The sequence below is a fragment of the Crassostrea angulata genome, chromosome 6 (assembly GCF_025612915.1).
Source record: "Crassostrea angulata isolate pt1a10 chromosome 6, ASM2561291v2, whole genome shotgun sequence".
NCBI lineage: Eukaryota > Metazoa > Mollusca > Bivalvia > Ostreida > Ostreidae > Magallana > Magallana angulata.
In genome coordinates this window covers 39,559,640-39,581,089 of record NC_069116.1, presented here as the reverse complement: position 1 = coordinate 39,581,089, position 21,450 = coordinate 39,559,640, and the positions used below count along the sequence as shown (strand labels likewise).

The window sequence follows — 21,450 nt, the reverse complement described above, 5'->3', positions numbered from 1 at the left end:
AAAAGTGATGTATTTTTTCTCTTTAACAGGTAAGAAGATTTTGATAAAATAGATATTTTGCTAAAAGTAGTAATTGTACCCGATTGTGCTCGTAAATGTCAGAGCCATTTAAACGAGTAGGCGCTTAAATGGAATGGGCAGACAGTGTACCTCTACCGTTATGAAATGCATCTTACAGTGATAATTTTGTTTTCAGCTAAAGCCTAAATGGGTAACTTTTGGGGATACACATTTCAAAGATTAAATACTTGCAAAATCTAGCGTAAAATTAAATTGATCTCTCTGTAAATTTCTGGGGTCGGTTTTGCAAGTCGTCTTTTAGATCGCATTGATTCTAGAAATCAAAATGACGTTGTTGGTAATGCAACCCGCTTATAAATACTCCACGAGAGGTGAGATATGAGAAAAAGTAACTACAAAATCTTTTATCGTAATTACAAAATAAAAACATGTTTTTAAATGACTCTAATTGCCTTTCGTATAAATTAAGCATATCACTGGTAGTAAATGACTTCTCAACGAGAGTAACGTAATCTGAGTATTGAATATATACCGTAATTGTCTAAGTGTCCTATACAAAAATTTAGATTATTGATAATAAATTTTTTTTTTCATGTACAGGTTTTTGATTCTCAATAATCTACATGTAATATTATGTAAATGATATGAGGATGATTTTAATATACTTACATGTACGTGTAGCAATATCGTAAAAAAAAAATCGTAAAACTAGAAACCAACTTTTATTTTTTGCAACGACTTGATTTGGCGACAATCGTTAAATTTTATTATGCACGATGGAAGTTGGTTTATGGACTTGCTCAGATGAAACAATACAGTATTCATTATTTGATTAATAATAATTTTAAAAAAGCATCCGTTTGTATGATTTTGAAATGCAAGGGTCGTCCCAACTCAATGAGCACAAACATGTATAAATATTATTTTTTTTAAATATGCGTATATATACTCCTACAAATTGTAAAATATCGACAAGTGTATGCTAAAGTACAGAAATTATATGCATAAATTTTGGAACTGAACATGTATTTTAAAATTACAAAAAAAAAATAAAAATCTAAATACTCAGTAGAAGTGAATGTGAATCTGTTACTTTCTGAACATTAACTCAGACTTTGCACGAACTAATGATAATAAATTGTAACTGACAATGGTATTCAGAAAAAGGTAAAGGTCACTGCAGTGTTTGGTCACTATACCTAGCGCAATATGTCACATACAAACATCACCATATGGAATTGCAACGTGGCCATCTTACAGAAAATGTCTCTGAATTTTTTTTTTTATAAAGCATAAGAAATATGCACAGGTCTGATCACTTATTATATCATATATATATATTTCTATGTATTTTCAGACCCAAAAGATTAAATAAATAATATTGATCAATAAATTAACCTTATAAGGAGATTCTGTCTTTTTGGTTATAGACTGGGAGTTGTGGCGTGCTCCTGTAATCCAGCTACTTGGGGGTCAGGGTTGGTGGACGGTTTGAGGGCGGGGGTCCTGCTCTCCGGCGACCTATGTCGATCGGGCGTCCGCACTAAGCAGGGCATCAATATGGTCAGCTCGGGGGAGCCCAGGCTCACCAGGTTGTCTAAGGAGGGACGTACAGGCCCAGGGTGGTGACACAGCAGGCAGAAGTCCCCGTGTTCTGCAGTAGTGGGATCGCGCCCGTGAATAGGCACCGGTTGGCAGCCCGTCCAATACAATTGAACCCAATTCTTTTTTCACTCTTTTTATTTGTGTTTATAAATAATATTCATGGACATATACTTTTTATGTAGGACTAATCTAATTTTATTTAAATCTAAATCATTCCATGTGAATTAGATAATGCCATAGGTCTTAATGTTAATCACATCTTGTAACTTTTTCAGTTTTCAGTTGAATATACATGTACTGTCAATTAATTCAAACGGTTTATTTTGTCGTTTTCCTGGCAAGTAAATATCAAAATCGTTAAAAAAGCCAGAAAAACGTCAGATATTTCGGACTAGTCCAGACAGTACACAAACGTTGTTAAAACTTGCAATTTGGTGAAAGAAATGAAATTAAAAGTTCGCTGAATTCTTGGTTGCTTTGTTCCAATGGTATTATGGAAATATGTGACTGTATAATCATATATCAAATCTTGCTATTAATTTTGCCATCGTATTTTCCATTATTAAAGAACATTGAACACCTCTGAAGACGGTCACCAATGCTACATCAGAAAATCTTTAATTTTTAAGTTATCAACCTTTGAGTCGTTCAATATACAGCCAAAGATTGAAATATTCTACCTCTTTTATATAAGTGTGATGGGAAAATCCTTCCCTTTAACACTTTATTTCTAGAGGGGATTGAGTTGTTTTGGTTATATTGAGCCACCTTTGCAAGTTTATAATAAATATCAGGTGACTGTGTTATGTTAGAATTTAAGTAAAATATCTTTAGATTTTACCCCTTGTAAATATGCACATTCCAGTTTATCTGAAAAGCAGAAATGATAGTTCTCTGCTTCAAAATTAGGGAAAAACAACAATAAAAAAGATCAATTAAACATACAAATAAACACTGTAATAACCAATCAAAAATGTAAAATGAAAAAAAAATCAATCAGAAAAATCGATCTATCAGATACAAGTTAACACCCGTCTTACTTTTTTTTTATATATAAAAAAGACAAACATGTATTGGTGGTTATTTCTGGACTCTAGAAGCTCAATGTATCCACATGATACCGGTAGTTCTGACAGCAGCGAGCCAGCTGATCCTGACCAGACAATTAGAAGAGGTAGAGGTAGGGGCCGGGGTCTTGACACCCTCAGGGGTGTAAGAGGGAGGGGCAGAGGACCAAGGAGAGCTTCAAGAGGAAGAGGTCAACCACGCAGGGGAGCTGCTGATGGACCCAACAGGGCTCAGGTAGCAGCAGCTACTTTAGAGGAGAGAAATCGTCAGTTGCAGGTATAAATATTAATATTTTAAATTAGTTATCCTGACATATGTATTACATTTGAAAAAGAAAATTCATGGATATAAGAATATTGTTTTTCAACAATTTGTGACCGAATATGTTTCATTCTGGAAAAAATGTGCTGACATGCAAAAATTGTTTTTAATCATTTCAGGATAGAATTTCTCGTCTATCGGATTGTGACCTGAGGGGACTTGTTGTCAATATCGCATCACAACACCCTGAATTCGTGTTCGATGTTTTGGACAGGGACGACGGACAGCATGGCGGACATCATCCTCCACCAGATGGTCCTACCCCGGCCTGGTGTACCTGCACATATTGCCGGGAAATGCCAATGGAAGCAGAGAGACGATGTTGTGGCAGAACTAGACCAAACTGCTACTCACGACTGCCTGTATGTAACCAACAGTTAACAAATCAGATTCACTTTGATTAACAGTTTCAGAATTATACCTTCATTTAATCACATTTAAACTAACGAGTAGTTACTATATAGTATATAATTTAGATAACAAAATAGCTCAAGGGATATGTCATATTTTATCGTATTTTACCACTTTCATAACGAATTTTTTCCATTTCAAATTTCATTGAAGAAACATGCAATATTAAGATGCATATATAAAATACCCAAATTCAAATAGTTTATGGATTTTTTTTAAAAATTGAAATGAAATGGTTATATTGACATTTTTTGTAAATGACGGTAATACTAATTTTATAACTTACGATAGTTTAGAAAACTGTTAGCCGGAAAAACCCTTAATTATTTTATAACGAATTGGTATAATATTTTGTATGAATTCGTTATAAACGTATAGCGAATTACGGCTATAACTAAGTTTTTTCCATGGTCCCTTGAAATTCGTTATAAACGAGTTTTGCTGTGTGTGTGTGTGTATATATATATATATATATATATATATATATATATATATATATATATATATATATATATATATATATATATATATATATATATACACACACACAAAAACGTGAAATATGTACAAACCTGACATATTTTCTAAACTTCATTTTATTTTTTAAAAGCAAGAAAATGAAATATTGATATATATTTATGTATATTGTTAATCAATGCTTTATAAGGAGATTCTGTCGCCAATTTATCGACTGGGAGTTGTGGAGTGCTCTTGTAATCAAGCTACTTGGGGGCCAGGGTTGGTGGACGGTTTGAGGTCGGGGGTCCTGCTCTCCGGCGACCTATGTCGATCGGGCGTCCGCACTAAGCAGGGCATCAATATGGTCAGCTCGGGGGAGCCCGGGCTCACCAGGTTGTCTAAGGAGGGACGTACAGGCCCAGGGTAGTGACACAGCAGGCAGAAGTCCCCGTGTTCTGCAGTAGTGGGATCGCGCCCGTGAATAGGCACCGGTTGGCAGCCCGTCCAATACAATTGAACCCAATTCTTTTTCTTTTGAATTCCTAATTTCGTGATTTTTTACGTATTTTATTTATTATTTATTAAAAAATAAAATAAACATTTTTTTTTTTTTAATTTTGGCATCTTTCAAAAATATTAAATAAGAAAAGTGATGTATTTTTTCTCTTTAACAGGTAAGAAGATTTTGATAAAATAGATATTTTGCTAAAAGTAGTAATTGTACCCGATTGTGCTCGTAAATGTCAGAGCCATTTAAACGAGTAGGCGCTTAAATGGAATGGGCAGACAGTGTACCTCTACCGTTATGAAATGCATCTTACAGTGATAATTTTGTTTTCAGCTAAAGCCTAAATGGGTAACTTTTGGGGATACACATTTCAAAGATTAAATACTTGCAAAATCTAGCGTAAAATTAAATTGATCTCTCTGTAAATTTCTGGGGTCGGTTTTGCAAGTCGTCTTTTAGATCGCATTGATTCTAGAAATCAAAATGACGTTGTTGGTAATGCAACCCGCTTATAAATACTCCACGAGAGGTGAGATATGAGAAAAAGTAACTACAAAATCTTTTATCGTAATTACAAAATAAAAACATGTTTTTAAATGACTCTAATTGCCTTTCGTATAAATTAAGCATATCACTGGTAGTAAATGACTTCTCAACGAGAGTAACGTAATCTGAGTATTGAATATATACCGTAATTGTCTAAGTGTCCTATACAAAAATTTAGATTATTGATAATAAATTTTTTTTTTCATGTACAGGTTTTTGATTCTCAATAATCTACATGTAATATTATGTAAATGATATGAGGATGATTTTAATATACTTACATGTACGTGTAGCAATATCGTAAAAAAAAAATCGTAAAACTAGAAACCAACTTTTATTTTTTGCAACGACTTGATTTGGCGACAATCGTTAAATTTTATTATGCACGATGGAAGTTGGTTTATGGACTTGCTCAGATGAAACAATACAGTATTCATTATTTGATTAATAATAATTTTAAAAAAGCATCCGTTTGTATGATTTTGAAATGCAAGGGTCGTCCCAACTCAATGAGCACAAACATGTATAAATATTATTTTTTTTAAATATGCGTATATATACTCCTACAAATTGTAAAATATCGACAAGTGTATGCTAAAGTACAGAAATTATATGCATAAATTTTGGAACTGAACATGTATTTTAAAATTACAAAAAAAAAATAAAAATCTAAATACTCAGTAGAAGTGAATGTGAATCTGTTACTTTCTGAACATTAACTCAGACTTTGCACGAACTAATGATAATAAATTGTAACTGACAATGGTATTCAGAAAAAGGTAATGGTCACTTCCAATTCCACCGAAGACGACATTTTTGAGGGAGTAACGTACAAACGAAACACGAGATACTACCTATCAGGAATTGGGCCTAGATCTACACAGTCTGGCATGCTTAACTTCTTAAGGACAAATGGTATCCATGTTTCTCACTGCGTTTTCTTCAAACCAAAGCGAGAAGGTGCACGACGTAACGCAAAGATCAACGTTGCTCTATGCAACGCACAGACAATAGAGTCTTCAGGATTCTGGCCCAAAGGGATGTCGTGCAGACCGTGGCTAAGCAGGAAGCAGTGGGACGACAAAATCGCACGCGAAAACACAGATAACGAAAAAACGGTTGAGGAAGAAAACTGGGAAATAACGGGAAATGACGATGATTAGATTTAAACAAAGACTCTTAACTGTGATTTTTGTGTTTACTCAGATCTCATACAGAAACACTTTTGCAATGTCTACAAATCTAAACATCGTTTCCTGGAATGTTCGTGGCATCATATCATCGTCCGTCTGTCTGTCAAACCTCTTAGAATACTCAAATTGTGATATTGCCATTTTATCTGAACATAAACTCAAGCATAGCAATGCAAATTACTTAGACACAATTCATTCAAACTACTCAAGTTTTGTACATCTCGATTCTGAGACTTCTAACGCAAGTCGAGTTTCTTCCTATCCCCGTTTTTTAGGTAAAGGTGGGATAAGCATTATGTTCAAGAAGGACATTGAAATGTCAATATCTGAAATACCCGATATCGATTCTTCTAGACTCATTGCCGTTGAATTAAAACGCATTAATCAACGTCCACTATATATAATAGGAGTTTATCTACCCTCTGAGAATGATATGCAACATTATTTAACTGAACTTAGCATGCTTGAAACTATCTTCAATCACCTCTGCTCACTCGGTGACGTGATTTTAGGGGGAGACTTCAACGCCAGTTTCATTGATCGATCAAACATTAACCTGTATAAGGCAAAAGCCCTAAAGCAATTCCTCTCACGAGCTGACTTGGGACTTCCTGGCATTGACTTCTCAACCTCTGGCTCCAACTTCACATTTACTACTACAAAGACAACACTAGATTACATTATGTGCAACAAAGCTCTACGACACCACATAAACCAGTATCATGTATACGAAGAGGGCAGCCTTAGCTCAACCTCTGACCACTTACCAATACTAATGGTTCTCTCCGTTAACCTTAAGTGTAATGCTACCAGCAACCCACTGTGCCCGCTACCAGCTTGGCACAAAGCAGAACTGAACAGACTTGAAGAATACAAAAACATCGTCAGTGAGCAGTGCACAAATTTTCTGCACAGAAATTTGCAGCACAGTGAGCAAATTGAACAATTCGGCATAGACTTGAACTCCATATTACACGATGCCGCGTCTCTTAGCATACCAACGGCAAAATATAGACCATACCTTAAACCGGAGTGGACTCCTAAGGTCAAAGAGCTCCACGATACAGAGCGTCTAAAGAGAAAAATCTGGCTAGCCGAAGGCCGTCCGAGAGGAATGTCTCATGAGTCCTACAGAGATTACAAACGGGCTAAAAGGCAATTTAGAAACGAACTAATAGCCGAACATGACCGTTATATGACAGAGGTGTTCAGGGATATAGATCAGGCATCCGAATGTGATCTCCGCTTATTTTGGAAACTAATCAAGCGTCAACGTCCTCGTAACCTCTCGTCATACCCTGAAATGGAATTCAACGGTATATTATACGACAACCCCGATGAAATTACGAAATGCTTCGCATGTCATTTTCAAAACATCTACAACCCAGTTAACTGCAATGACTTCGACGACGATTTCTTTCACCTCATCGAAAAGTCCTATGAGGGTCTCCAAAGCTTTTCCAGATCAAATAATGATAATTTACCAGGAGGGCATATCACTGGAAAAGAAATACTAGAAATAGTTAAGGATCTTAAACGCAGAAAAGCTCCCGGTTTAGACCGAATTCAAAACGAACATGTTATCTACGGTGGACCCGCTTTGGCAAACTGCATTGCATACCTCTTCAACGGAATAATTAACGCTGGTCAAATACCCACAAGCTGGAAAAAAGATCTGATAGTCCCTATCTTTAAGGGAAGCAACAAGCCCAGAAACTCACCGGACAGCTACAGACCTATTGCCTTACTTCCGTGTTTTCTAAAAATCTTTTAAAAACTCCTGCTAAACAGAACTAAATCGATTGCCGCTATATCTGCTACTTTTTCTAATCTACAACAACAAGGTTTTCAGCAGAGACTTGGGTGTATTACTGCCTCTTTTAATCTACAAGAGACCATTTACCATTTTATTGAACATAGAAGTACTGCCTACGTCGCCTTCTTGGACACTCAAAAAGCGTTTGATACTGTCTGGAGGCACGGCCTCATGTACAAACTGCATAAACTCGGCGTGAAGGGACGTTTGTGGACCCTAATAGACGACTGCCACGTAAATACATCTTGCTCAGTTGTGTCTAATCAGTCGTACTCTGACTGGTTCCCTGTATCTCAAGGAGTCGGGCAAGGTGGAGTTCTTTCTACATTTTTATACCTTGTGTTTATCAACGACCTGCTACAAGAACTTGAAGAACAGTCCATCCATATTGGTATATATGATATAACTAGCTCAAATCCAACATTAGCTGATGACATTTCTCTAATAGCGCTTTCGCCCAACGGTCTTCAAAGAACGCTAGAAATAGCATACGACTACTCCAAACGATGGAGATTCAATTTCAATGCAAACAAATCTAGTATTCTCAGATTTCACCCATCAGAGCCTCCTTCCGACTTTTCCTTTATATGGCAACTTGGTGCTCATTCTGTTCACCTTGCAAAAACGTACAACCACCTAGGAATTCTGTTACATTCAAAACTAGACCCTAGCGAGAGAACAGCAAACGCGTGTAGAAAAGGAAAAGCAGCTTACTTTGCACTAAAAGTATCCGAGCATCTTAATCCAAGAACTATTTCTAAACTCTACTAAAAAGTTGTCCTCCCTTCCGTCCTCTATGGATCCGAGTTATGGTGTGACTTGAGGCAAAAGGATACTCAAATTCTCAACACATTTCAACACTTCATCTGTAAACATGCAATGGCGCTTCCGAAACAAACCAGATCTGATATGTGCGAATCCTTACTCGGTCTTCTTCCAATTTCCTCTGAAATCGACATACGAAAACTTCAATTCCTTGGTCGCCTTTGTGAACTTGACACCAAAACTCTACCCAAAAGGATATTCCTCCACAGGCTTTTCTCATACCTCTACTCACCGGTCTATAAGCCATACGGATTCATTCCGGACATAATCTCTATCCTTTCAAAATACAGTCTCCTGAATCATCTCCTACTCTACCTAGACGAAGGATATTTCCCCCCGAAACCAGAATGGAAAATTATCGTGAAAACCTCTGTGCTTGAATATCATCTTCATTCCAGACGTCAACGAATGATTTCAGATCCCGACTTTATGCTATTCAACATCATAAATGCAGGAAAGCCCCCATTGCTCTCTGGACAATTCCTAGAAATATCTATGAAGTGGAACTCTGCAAATTCATTGTTAAACTATGGACGCTTCAAGACATACCTCCAGAAACATGTCTCCTGTGTAACTCTTCCTTTACCAATGTTTTCGAGCATGTTACCACTTCTTGTGCAGAAACATTATTACTTCGAGACGCCTGGTGGAATACTATCATCAACGAATTCAGTGTTGAGTTAAGTGCTGACTTGTGTGGTCTGAACCAACGTTGACAGTTATCTCTTCCTCCTAGGAGCAAGATCGTTTTCCGCCATTACCGCTGCACATGACAGCAACGACTTTCACCTGTTTAATTTTCGGTTTGTAAAAGACGCTGCTGCATGCGTATTACTTCAAAAGGATACGCCCCATTATGCATTGACTTTTTTTTTTCTTTTCTTTTCTTATTTTGTATATATCTGTTTTCACTATGTGTTGAATTTATAACAGTGTAAATATGTTATGCTTTACAAAATCTCCTTAAGGAGGAAATAAAGAGAGAATGAATGAATGAAAGGAAAGAAGATTTTGATAAAATATAGTATTTTGCTAAAAGTACTAATTGTACCCGATTGTGCCAGTGTATGCCAGAGCCATTTAAAAGAGTAGGCTCTAAAATGGAATGGACAAACACGGTACCTCTACCGTTATGAAATATATTTATCTTACATTGATAATTTTGTTTTCAGCTAAATGGGTAACTTTTGGGGATACACATTTCAAAGATTAAATACTTGCAAAATCTAGCGTAAAATTAAATTGATCTCTCTGTAAATTTTCTGGGGTCGGTTTTGCATGTCGTCTTTTAGATCTCATTGATTCTAGAAATCAAAATGACGTTGTTGGTAAAGCAACCCGCTTATTAATACTCCACGAGAGGTGAGATATGAGAAAAAGTAACTACAAAATCTTTTATCGTAATTACAAAATAAAAACATAATTTTAAATGACTCTATTTGCCTTTCGTATAAATTAAGCATATCACTGGTAGTAAATGACTTCACAACGAGAGTAACGTAATCTGAGTATTGAATATATACCGTAATTGTCTAAGTTTCCTATACAAAAATTTAGATTAATGAGTATCAATTGTTTTTTCATGTACAGGTTTTTGATTCTCAATAATCTACATGTAATATTATGTAAATGATATGAGGATGATTTTAATATACTTACATGTACGTGTAGCAATATTGTAAAAAAAAAAATGGTAAAACTAGAAACCAACTTTTATTTTTTGCAACGACTTGATTTGGCGACAATCGTTAAATTTTATTATGCACGATGGAAGTTGGTTTATGGACTTGCTCAGATGAAACAATACAGTATTCATTATTTGATTAATAATAATTTTAAAAAAGCGTCCGTTTGTATGATTTTGAAATGCAAGGGTCGTCCAAACTCAATGAGCACAAACATGTATAAATATTGTTTTTTTAAAAATATGCGTATATATATACTCCTACAAATTGTAAAATATCGACAAGTGTATGCTAAAGTACAGAAAATATATGCATAAATTTTGGAACTGAACATGCATTTTAAAAGTACAAAAAAAATCAAAGTAGAAGTGAATGTGAATCTGTTATTTTCTGAACATTCACTCAGACTTTGCACGAACTAATGATAATAAATTGTAACTGACAATGGTATTCAGAAAAAGGTAAAGGTCACTGCAGTGTTTGGTCACTATACCTAGCGGCAATATGTCACACACAAACATCACCATATGGAATTGCAACGTGGCCATCTTACAGAAAATGTCTCTGAATTTTTGTTTTATTAAGCATAAGAAATGTGCACAGGTCTGATCACTTATTATATCATATATATATTTCTATGTATTTTCAGACCCAAAAGATTAAATAAATAATATTGATCAATAAATTAACCTTATAAGGAGATTCTGTCATTTTGGTTATCGACTGGGAGTTGTGGCGTGCTCCTGTAATCCAGCTACTTGGAGGTCAGGGTTGGTGGACGGTTTGAGGGCGGGGGTCCTGCTCTCCGGCGACCTATGTCGATCGGGCGTCCGCACTAAGCAGGGCATCAATATGGTCAGCTCGGGGGAGCCCAGGCTCACCAGGTTGTCTAAGGAGGGACGTACAGGCCCAGGGTGGTGACACAGCAGGCAGAAGTCCCCGTGTTCTGCAGTAGTGGGATCGCGCCCGTGAATAGGCACCGGTTGGCAGCCCGTCCAATACAACTGAACCCAATTCTTTTCCACCCTTTTTATTTGTGTTTATATATAATGTACATGTATGTATATAATGTATGGACATTTACTTTTTATGTAGGACTAAAACTAAATTTTTGTTTAAACCAAATCATTCCATGTGAATTAGATAATGCCAGAGGTCTTGATGTTAATTGTTAATCACATCTTGTCTCTTTTTCAGTTTCCAGTTGAATATACTGTCATTTAATTCAAGCGGTTTATTTTGCCCAGACAGTACACAGAAGTTGTTCAAACTTGCAATTTGGTGAAAGAATATGAAAATAAAAGTATGCTGCATTCATGGTTGCTATGTTCCAATGGAATTATGGAAATACGTGTACAATCATATCAAACCTTGCTATTAATTTTGCAAATGTTTTTTTCCATTAAAAGAATATTGAACACCTCTGAAGACGGTCACCAATGCTACATTAGAAAATCTTTAATTAAATTTATCAACCTTTGAGAATTCTTTCGGATCGACGCGGTCAGAATTTTATCAGTAAACGAATCCATTCTAATTTTTTCTCCAAGGATGGTGTTCGAAAAAATAAATTTTCTTTTTCAATTGAAGTGTTACTGAATTCAGAATTTATGAAAAAAATCACAAAATTTTGATATGATGCATTTGTCAATGGAACTCAGGAAGTCGATGTCTCAAACAAGAACCGAATTTTCAGAAATCAAGTACGACATATTTCATACCCCCCCCCCCCCCCCCGGCAAAATGAAAAGACCAAATAAATTGGATTTTTATCCTATAAAAGCATTTTATAAAAGCATTTGATTATTTGGTAGTTTTTCTTATTTTACTAATTTTGCTCATTTTACTACTTTTGCTGTAGTCGTGTTAACCTCAAGCCCTTATTAAGCCCCAACGCCCCCTCCCCAGCCTATAGATACATGTATGAGCCTTTCGATGATCATGATGATGAGGAACTTAATTCAAAAGTCTCTGACTATTTCTGTAGAATATTAAATGTACTAATAGAAATACAGATAGTCGGAACAAAGCCTTTCGTACATACAAAATTTGTAAAAATTCAGTTAATTTTTGATAAACAAAAGTGTTGCACTAATTTATACGGGGAAAATAAGGTTCCCTAATTTCGGATTACTATTTAGCGACATTTCTGCAGTTCCTACTAGTTTTTCAGGTATGTAAACAGACTTTTTACTGCAACGAATGCTTTTTCAAATTCATTTAATTTAAACATGTCATGCAATAGCATTTTGATGTTTGTGCGAAATAATGATGGTTTAACCATATCGATGGTATTAAATGTTTTGTACTAAAACAGTAAACAAATAAAATGAAATTAAAATTACTTAATTAGGTGTCACCGCCCATTCCCAGGCTATTCGTAAAACATGTAGCACAACCATGATAGAACTAGTTATATATGTGTATTCAAAAATATATTGTTTAAAGTAAATTCAGATTTGTGATTAAAAAAAAGAGTATGATAAAATAGCATTACTGAAGAGTCATGCACATTGACAACATTAACATGATAATAACGACATTCTTCTGTTGTTAAGTGTAGACTACCGTACATAAACTGATAAACAAGTATTTCGGTAAACAATGTTTGATCAGATTTTTTTTTTCTACATTACAGAATTTAATCGAAAATGTTGACTTACATTGGAATTGACCTTGGAACAACATCAGTTAAAGTATGCATTGTAAAAGATGGGGCACAAATAGCGACAATCTCCAAGTCTACAAATGCAGATATCAAGAGCAGTTTAGGCAGCTCAGGATTTGAACAAGATGCAGCAGCCATACTTTCAACAACACAATCATGTCTGAAAGGACTTTCCCAAAAAACCCTGGCTTCAGTCCAAAAAATCTGCATCACTGGACAAATGCATGGAGTCATGCTGTGGTCATCAACCAATACGAATACATTTTACAACAGAGAGAGGGACGAGTTTGATATAACAAACATAAGCCCACTTTACACCTGGCAGGACCAACGGTGCACAGAAGAATTTATCTCATCTCTACCAAAACCAGTATCCCATCTCTCTCTGTCCACTGGACATGGAAATGCTACCTTGTTTTGGTTGTCCATGTTCCAGCCGGAGTTCCTGTTCAGATATGACAGGGCTGGAACTGTGATGGATTTCCTGGTCTCTGTGCTCTGTGGTCTGGATTCTCCAATCATGTCTACTCAGCTTGGTGCTAGTTGGGGATATTTTGATTGCAGTGCAGGGTGTTGGAATAAAGAGGTGTAGGTAATATGTCAGCTGTATGAACATTAATTTCTGATGGGAAAAAAATCGATGGACATTTTTTGTTTATTGAAAAATGATTTTTTCAACAGTATGGAGCAAAAGTCATTTCCAGTCCATCTTCTTCCACAAGTGGTTAAACCTGGGAGCAAAGCTGGAAACCTGCAATTTGACTGGCTTGCAGTAAAGAAGGACACCCCCATTTTAGTGGCACTTGGGGATACACAGTGTGCTGTGTACTCGATTCTAAGAAACCCGCATGAAGCAGGTAAATTATAATTGTTATTTTTATTTATGAAATATGAGCAGCACATGGCTGAAAAACAAATGCAATTTGCATGTTTAGGAAAAAATGTACTATAGATTGGCCAAATTAACTGTAGGTGAATCACCTACGCGCAACATAATTTACGAACCAAATCCGGAAATCGGGAGAATTTCGGGTTGTTCGACAAAAATCGGGTGAAAAGCATGAACCGCCGGGTCATAAAAAACATTCGGGTGAAGGGTCGAAAAATTGGGTGTGACCTGACGAAATAGGGTCAGTTGGCAAGTATGCCTTAGGTGATTATTTTGCGGTTAGAGATTTATTGTTGAAATATCTGTAATATCTGTCAGAGTACTGTAACCCAACTTTTATTTTCCTTATATTTATTTAACAAGTGGGAAACTGCATGTAACAAAAGCAGTTAAATATAAAAGTTTGTACACAGTTGGTTATTTTGATAAATACTCTATGTTAAAACTCTGCTTTTAGTTATCAATATGGGGACATCCTGTCAGCTGGCTTTCCCAGAATTCCTTGCCACAGTCCCATCATCCCCTGACCCTTCCTCTCCGGTGCAGTATTTTCCATACTTTAACAATCAATACTTGGCAGTAGCTGCTAGTCTGAATGGAGGAAATGTGCTGGCTCAATTCGTCAACATGATACAAAACTGGATGGGTTATCTTGGTAAGTTGAATGTTGGAACAAATCAGGCATACCAAGGCTGTTGTACATTAATATGGCTATAAGGGTATGGAAATTGTATAGTAGAGTTTATAGGAACAAAATGGAAAAAAATACCCACAATAATGTTATTGCGTAAATGTATATATGTGTTTAGGATCATCTACATGTTTTATGCTAAAATATTTTGTCGTCATTTGAGTAGGTTTAGTCAAGAGTGATGAAGAGATTTGGAAAATTTTGCTAGAGTCACCATCCAAGTCCAAACCAAATAGCATACAGATTATTCCCACCATATTTGGTGAAAGACATGCTCCCTCACAGCGTGGAGAAATCACTGGAATAACTGCTGGCAACATGGATTTACACCAAGTGTTTCAGGCACTATGCAGAGGACTGGTAGAAAACCTAACCAGAATGATGTCTCCTTCTTTCTTGAAGCAAAAAGGAATTAATAAATTATTAGGCACAGGATCAGTGATTCATAAAAATCCCATCATTCAAAGAGAGGTCATGACCCAATATGGAGGTCTCAACATTGAATTAGGTGGGCAGAGTGATTCTGCTTTTGGTGCAGCACTTTTTTGTGAAGCCTCAGACAAAAGATGATGGGAAAATGAAAAAGATTTAATTCTTGAATTTATATGATAGTTTTCAATGAAAAATGATCAGACAATATACAGAAGTAAATCTTCTGTTTCCCAATCTTAATTAATTTATGAAACTTCTTTTAATTTGCCACATACTACTTGGTAGTAGTGGAGATTTCCTGAATTGTATAGATAAACAAAGAATGTATTACAACTAATTTGCTATGAATAAAATTCTTGCAATACATGTGCATAATGTGTACACAATTTTAGAAAAAAAACACAACACAAATTAGAATATTATATTCAAAATTTTTATTAATCAATAATGATAGTCTACAAGGTGTAACCTGAGTGTTTGTACATAATTAATAAATGGACTTGCAAATAAACCAAATACACATTCAATTTCAAATAAAAAATTGTTTATGTCCATTACCAATGTCATTTCATTCGAAATAAAAACTGAATGAATACCATGTTCAATGCATATAAACCTGATGTATATATAATTACTAACCGTTGAATTTAATGCAATAATGGTTTTGACTTTTTCGAAATGCATGCATTTGTTGCAATAATTAAAGTGTAAATTGCATCCAATTAATTACATGTACTACAATACTAAAAATGATTTTAAACTAAACAATTTTAATTATAGAATGATTAACAATATTTTTCCAGTGCAATTCTCTTTCAAAAGAAGTAACAAGAGGCCCATGGGCCACATCGCTCACCTGAGGAACAATAGGTATGATAAAATCAGCTTAATGGAGTCATAATACAAACTATCTGGACAATGTACAATAATACATGTAGATCCTGTATAAATAAAATCCATTTTCCCCTGGATATTCTTATGTTTATAATCATTAGTCCCTTTTCTAACAAGATGATTTTATAGTCTTATCATATGTTGAGTATTGCAGTTCTCAAAATGATCCTTAACAATAGTTTATATATTAGATATAAACGTACATCAAACTATGAACCTTCTCGGGAGGCCAAAGAATTGTCCTGGGGCCAAAGTCTTAACAATTATAAAGAAACATCTGGCTGATTAGTTTCTGAGAAGATTTTTAAAGATTTACCCTATATATTCCTTTGTTAAATTTTGACCCCCCCCCCCCCCATTGTGGCCCCACCCTACCCCTGGGGATCATGATTTTCATAACCATGAATCTACACTACCTGAGGATGCTTTCACACACGTTTCAGCTTTCCTGGCTGATTAGTTTCTGAGAAGAAGATTTTTAAAGATTTACTCTGTTTATTCCTATCTAAAACATCGACCTCCCATTGTGGCCCAAACCTACCCCCAGGGTTATGATTTTCACAAATTTGAATCTACACTACCTGAGGATGCTTCCACACAAGTTTCAGCTTTCCTGGCTAATTAGTTTCTGAGAAGAAGATTTTTAAAGATTTACTCTATTTAATCATATGTTAAACTTCGACCCCCCATTGTGGCCCCATTCTACCCCCAGGGGTTATTATTTTCACAACTTTGAATCAACACTACCTGAGGATGCTTCCAAAGAAGTTTCAGCATTGCCGGCTGATTAGTTTCTGAATAGAAGATTTTTAAAGATTTACTCTATATATTCCTATGTTTAACTTCGATCCCCCATTGTGGCCCCACCCTTCCCCCGGGGGTCATGATTTTCACAACTATGAATTTACACTACCTGAGGATGCATCCACAAAAGTGTCAGCTTTCCTGGCTGATTAGTTTCTAAGAAGAAGATTTTTAAAGATTTACTCTATATATTCCTATTTTAAACTTCGATCCCCCATTGTGGCCCCACCCTACCCCCGGAGGCCATGATTTTCACAACTATGAATCTACACTACCTGAGGATGCTTTCACACAAGTTTCAGCTTTCCTGGCTGATTAGTTTCTGAGAAGAAGATTTTTAAAGATTTACTCTATATATTCCTATGTTTAACTTCGATCCCCCATCGTGGCCCCACCCTTCCCCCGGGGGTCATGATTTTCACAACTATGAATTTACACTACCTGAGGATGCATCCACAAAAGTGTCAGCTTTCCTGGCTGATTAGTTTCTAAGAAGAAGATTTTTAAAGATTTACTCTATATATTCCTATTTTAAACTTCGATCCCCCATTGTGGCCCCACCCTACCCCCGGAGGCCATGATTTTCACAACTATGAATCTACACTACCTGAGGATGCTTTCACACAAGTTTCAGCTTTCCTGGCTGATTAGTTTCTGAGAAGAAGATTTTTAAAGATTTACTCTATATATTCCTATGTTAAACTTCGATCCCCCATTGTGGCCTCACCGTACCCCGGGGGTCATGATTTTCACAACTTTGAATCTACACTACCTGAGGATCCTTCCACACAAGTGTCAGCTTTCCTGGCCGATTAGTTTCTGAGAAGAAGATTTTTAAAGATTTATTCTATATATTCCTATGTAAAACTTCGATCCTTCATTGTGGCCCAACCCTACCTCCGGGGATCATGATTTTCACAAATTTGTATCTACATTACCTGATGATGCTTTCACACAAGTTTCAGCTTTCCTGGCTGATTAGTTTCTGAGGAGAAGATTTTTAAAGATTTACTCTATATATTCATTTGTTAAACTTCGACACCCCATTGTGGCCCCACCCTCAGGTGAGCTAAAAAGGTTAAGTTTACAATACAATAAGTTGTTAAAGTTGGTTTCTGGAAGAACAGACTTTGAAAATTTTCTTAATAAATATTGACAAATATTTTACTTTTTTAAGCTTTAGTTTTTAAGATCTGTGTACAAACATAGAATTGTGAGCAAATCGCTGTATCTTGCTTATAATTCGAAGCTTAACACTCAAATATGGTTAGTAAATAGAAATTGTAAACAATTAAACACAAGAAACATGCACTACATGTATAACAAATAAAGAACACAATTTATTTTTTCGAAATGAATCATATATATATACATGTATATACCTACATATTTCCGTCAGCGATATCAAACTCTATTTAAACTGAATAAACTCGAAAAAATGCCGAGCATCTCAACAAAACCTATTGCATTAATCTACATGTACCATTACGCAAAAGATAATGCCGAATTACCGATAGAATGAATTGTATTTCAGTACCCGTCCCCTACATCCGATTTTGCTTAATTTGCGCAGGTAAACAGTTAACTGTTTGATTTACCGAAGTCTCTGTTTGATTTGATACGTAAAAATCACGAAATACAGACGATAGTTTCCAGGTTACAAAGCATAATGAGAACGAAACGAAAATCAGAACAAGCTAACACCAACGTCATGTGTGAAAACTGTCAACGCATTGAAATATTTAGCCTCAATTTACTTCACAAAATCGGCACCAATATATTTTGTATGTTTCAAAATTTCCCTTCATACGCGAACTGTTGCACAACAAGCAAATTCATCATAGTCAGATCGACCCTTTTTCGTATAATGTCATGGCTGCTTTAAACAAAGAACCTCGTTTTAGAAGTATGGAATCATTTTACCGGATGCCGAACCCGAAGCTATTAAATTGATTGAAACACGCATTTCCTTTATTATTATTTTCGTAATAACTCAGATTTGAAACAAAATTTCCACTTAATTTTTGCAATTTATATTTTCCTTCCCATAAGGATAATTTATGCTAAACTATGTTGAATTTGCCTCGGTAGTTCTTGAGAAGAAGATTTTTAAAAATGCACCCCCCTTTTTCTACAGTTTCAAGGTTTTCTCCGCTTTGAATACAGATTAAACTTTTATTTCTGCAATTTATATTCGCCCTCCCATAAGGATGATTTGTGCCAAATTTGGTTGAAATTGGATAAGCGGTTTTAGAGAAGAAGTTCAAAATGTAAAAAGTTTACAGACGGACAGACGGACGGACGGACGGACGGACAGACGGACAGACGGACGGACGGACGGACGACGGACAAAATGTGATCAGAATAGCTCACTTGAGCTTTCAGCTCAGGTGAGCTAAAAATGAAAAGGACAAACATTGACCTCTCATAAACTGTGAGAAAGAAAATTTAAACCTGTCTAGGATGTGGACTTGTCCTCATCTTCGCTAGCCAAGGGTGACGATCCACTCTGCTACTCTGAAAAGAGTAGCAGAGTGGATCGTCACCCTTGGCTAGCGAAGATGACTTGTCCGATGACATAGAAGTGGGTAATTTACTAGTATCATTAAATGTTCATATATAAGAAAAAAAAGGGTAAATATCACAGAATGATCCATAAGATCAGTATATATTATTGATGGTAACAAGAATAACAAAAATAACAACACAGTATATATCATTCCTGTGCAACTTCAAAGCTAACTACTTGGGAATGTACCATACAAATATAAAAGGCAAAAAAATCCAAAGTCCAAAATAGACCTGCATATCAGAAAATGACAAAAATCTACAAGGCAGGTATAAATATAAATGTAAAACTGGAAAGTCCCATAATCTCACTCATAATCACTTCAACAAAAAATATGATGAGAATAAATAAAGATACTGTATACAGGGTTTTTTTCTGCCCCTCCACACTTGTAATCAATTTCTTCCCCGTCTTGAATTTGCCCTAAATAAGAGATATGAGAAATTTTGAATTCACCCACATTTAAATTGGCCTGCCGACGAGTGAAAAAGGGGGGGGGGGGGCTAAAATAAACATGGTCAAATGGTCAAATATTATCCTGTACACAGCATTACAAAAGTTTTCATGTAGATGTACAATCACATTACTAAGTATAACAGCAACAATAAGTAACTAAAAGGAATAAAAAAAAGTCGCTTTTACAAAATAATCAAAAATGGCAATTTAGGTGCATCTTCGCTAAAAAAAACGGTAGTGGACTAGAAGCTTGTTTTTAATCCTATAACATGATAAATATATAGATATAAAGGCACTTAAATGCTACAGATACATGAAATACAAATTTTAAATACAATATCGATGTAAAAGTAATTGTTCAAACAAGAAAAATGCCAATTACACATTGTACTAGCTGCCCAAATATCAGACAAGAGGCCCATGGGCCACATCGCTCACCTGAGGAACAATAGGTATGATAAAATCAGATTAATGGAGTCATAATACAAACTATCTGGACAATGTACAATAATACATGTAGATCCTGTATAAATAAAATCCATTTTTCCCCTGGATATTCTTATGTTTATAATCATTAGTCCCTTTTCTAACAGGACGATTTTATAGTCATATCATATGTTGAGTATTGCAGTTCTCAAAAAGATCCTAAACAATTGTTTATATATGGGATATAACCGTACATCAAACTCTGAACCATCTTGTGAGGCCAAAGAATTGTTCTGGGGCCAAAGTCTTAACAATTATAAAGAATCATCTGGCTGATTAGTTTCTGAGAAGAAGATTTTTAAAGATTTACCATATATATTCCTTTGTTAAACTTTGACCCCCCATTGTGGCCCCACCCTACCCCCGGGGATCATGATTTTCACAACTTTGAATTTACACTACCTTAGGACGCTTCCACACAAGTTTCAGCTTTCCTGGCTGATTAGTTTCTGAGAAGAAGATTTTTAAAGATTTACTCTATATATTCCTATGTATAACTTCAACCAACCAATAAGGCCCCAGCCTACCCTCGGGGGTTATGATTTTCACAACTATGAATCTTCACTACCTGAGGATGCTTCCACACAAGTTTCAGCTTTCCTGGTCTTATGGTTCATGAGAAGGAGATTTTTAAAGATTTACCATATATATTCCTATGTTAAATTTCGACCCCCCATTGTGGCCCCACCCTACCCCCGGGGGTCATGATTTTCACAACAATGAATCTACACTACCTGATGATGCTTCCACACAAGTTTCAGCTTTCCTGGTCTTATGGTTCATGAGAAGAAGATTTTTAAAGATTTACTCTGTATATTCCTATGTAAAACTTCGACCTTCCATTGTGGCCCACCCTACCCCCGGGGGTCATGAATTTCACAAATTAGAATCTACACTACCTGAGGATGCTTCCACACAAGTTTCAGCTTTCCTGGTTTTATGGTTCATGAGAAGAAGATTTTTAAAGATTTACTCTATATATTCCTATGTTAAATTTCGACCCCCCATTGTGGCTCCACCCAACCCCCGGGGGTCATGAATTTCACAAATTAGAATCTACACTACCTGAGGATGCTTCCACACAAGTTTCAGCTTTCCTGGTC

The 21,450-nt window shown here is 35.8% G+C and overlaps 3 protein-coding genes across 3 annotated transcripts in view; all 3 read left to right on the top strand.

The window, feature by feature from the left end:
* The window catches only part of LOC128187493 (uncharacterized), a 3,504-nt gene extending 1,854 nt beyond the window's left edge, over nt 1–1,650 (top strand). The window contains exon 4 of the mRNA XM_052857925.1: nt 1,452–1,650. Coding sequence (XP_052713885.1) covers nt 1,452–1,650 — 199 coding nt within the window. The remainder of the gene's footprint in view (nt 1–1,451) is intronic.
* Nucleotides 1,651–2,694: 1,044 nt separating this feature from the next.
* Nucleotides 2,695–4,312, top strand: LOC128187492 (uncharacterized). Its single transcript, XM_052857923.1, has 3 exons — nt 2,695–2,970; nt 3,135–3,377; nt 4,094–4,312. The coding sequence occupies exons 1-3, from the start codon at nt 2,695–2,697 to the stop codon at nt 4,310–4,312; spliced, it is 738 nt and encodes a 245-aa protein (XP_052713883.1).
* An 8,765-nt stretch (nt 4,313–13,077) lies between these two features.
* Nucleotides 13,078–21,344, top strand: LOC128188255 (sedoheptulokinase-like). Its single transcript, XM_052859206.1, has 5 exons — nt 13,078–13,714; nt 13,808–13,983; nt 14,473–14,670; nt 14,873–15,962; nt 19,232–21,344. Exons 1-4 carry the CDS (start codon nt 13,110–13,112, stop codon nt 15,274–15,276), a joined length of 1,383 nt encoding a protein of 460 aa, XP_052715166.1. The 5' UTR covers nt 13,078–13,109; the 3' UTR covers nt 15,277–15,962; nt 19,232–21,344.
* Nucleotides 21,345–21,450: the final 106 nt, after the last annotated feature.

Excerpts from the sequence above, each read along its gene's own strand:
- LOC128188255 (XM_052859206.1), top strand. The coding sequence starts at position 13,110 with ATGTTGACTTACATTGGAATTGACCTTGGAACAACATCAGTTAAAGTA. Across the intron at positions 13,984-14,472 it reads AAGAAACCCGCATGAAGCAG|TTATCAATATGGGGACATCC; the intron begins GTAAATTATAAT and ends CTCTGCTTTTAG. Across the intron at positions 14,671-14,872 it reads AAACTGGATGGGTTATCTTG|GTTTAGTCAAGAGTGATGAA; the intron begins GTAAGTTGAATG and ends TCATTTGAGTAG.
- LOC128187492 (XM_052857923.1), top strand. The coding sequence starts at position 2,695 with ATGTATTGGTGGTTATTTCTGGACTCTAGAAGCTCAATGTATCCACAT. Across the intron at positions 2,971-3,134 it reads AGAGAAATCGTCAGTTGCAG|GATAGAATTTCTCGTCTATC; the intron begins GTATAAATATTA and ends TAATCATTTCAG. Across the intron at positions 3,378-4,093 it reads ACTGCTACTCACGACTGCCT|GAGATTCTGTCGCCAATTTA; the intron begins GTATGTAACCAA and ends ATGCTTTATAAG.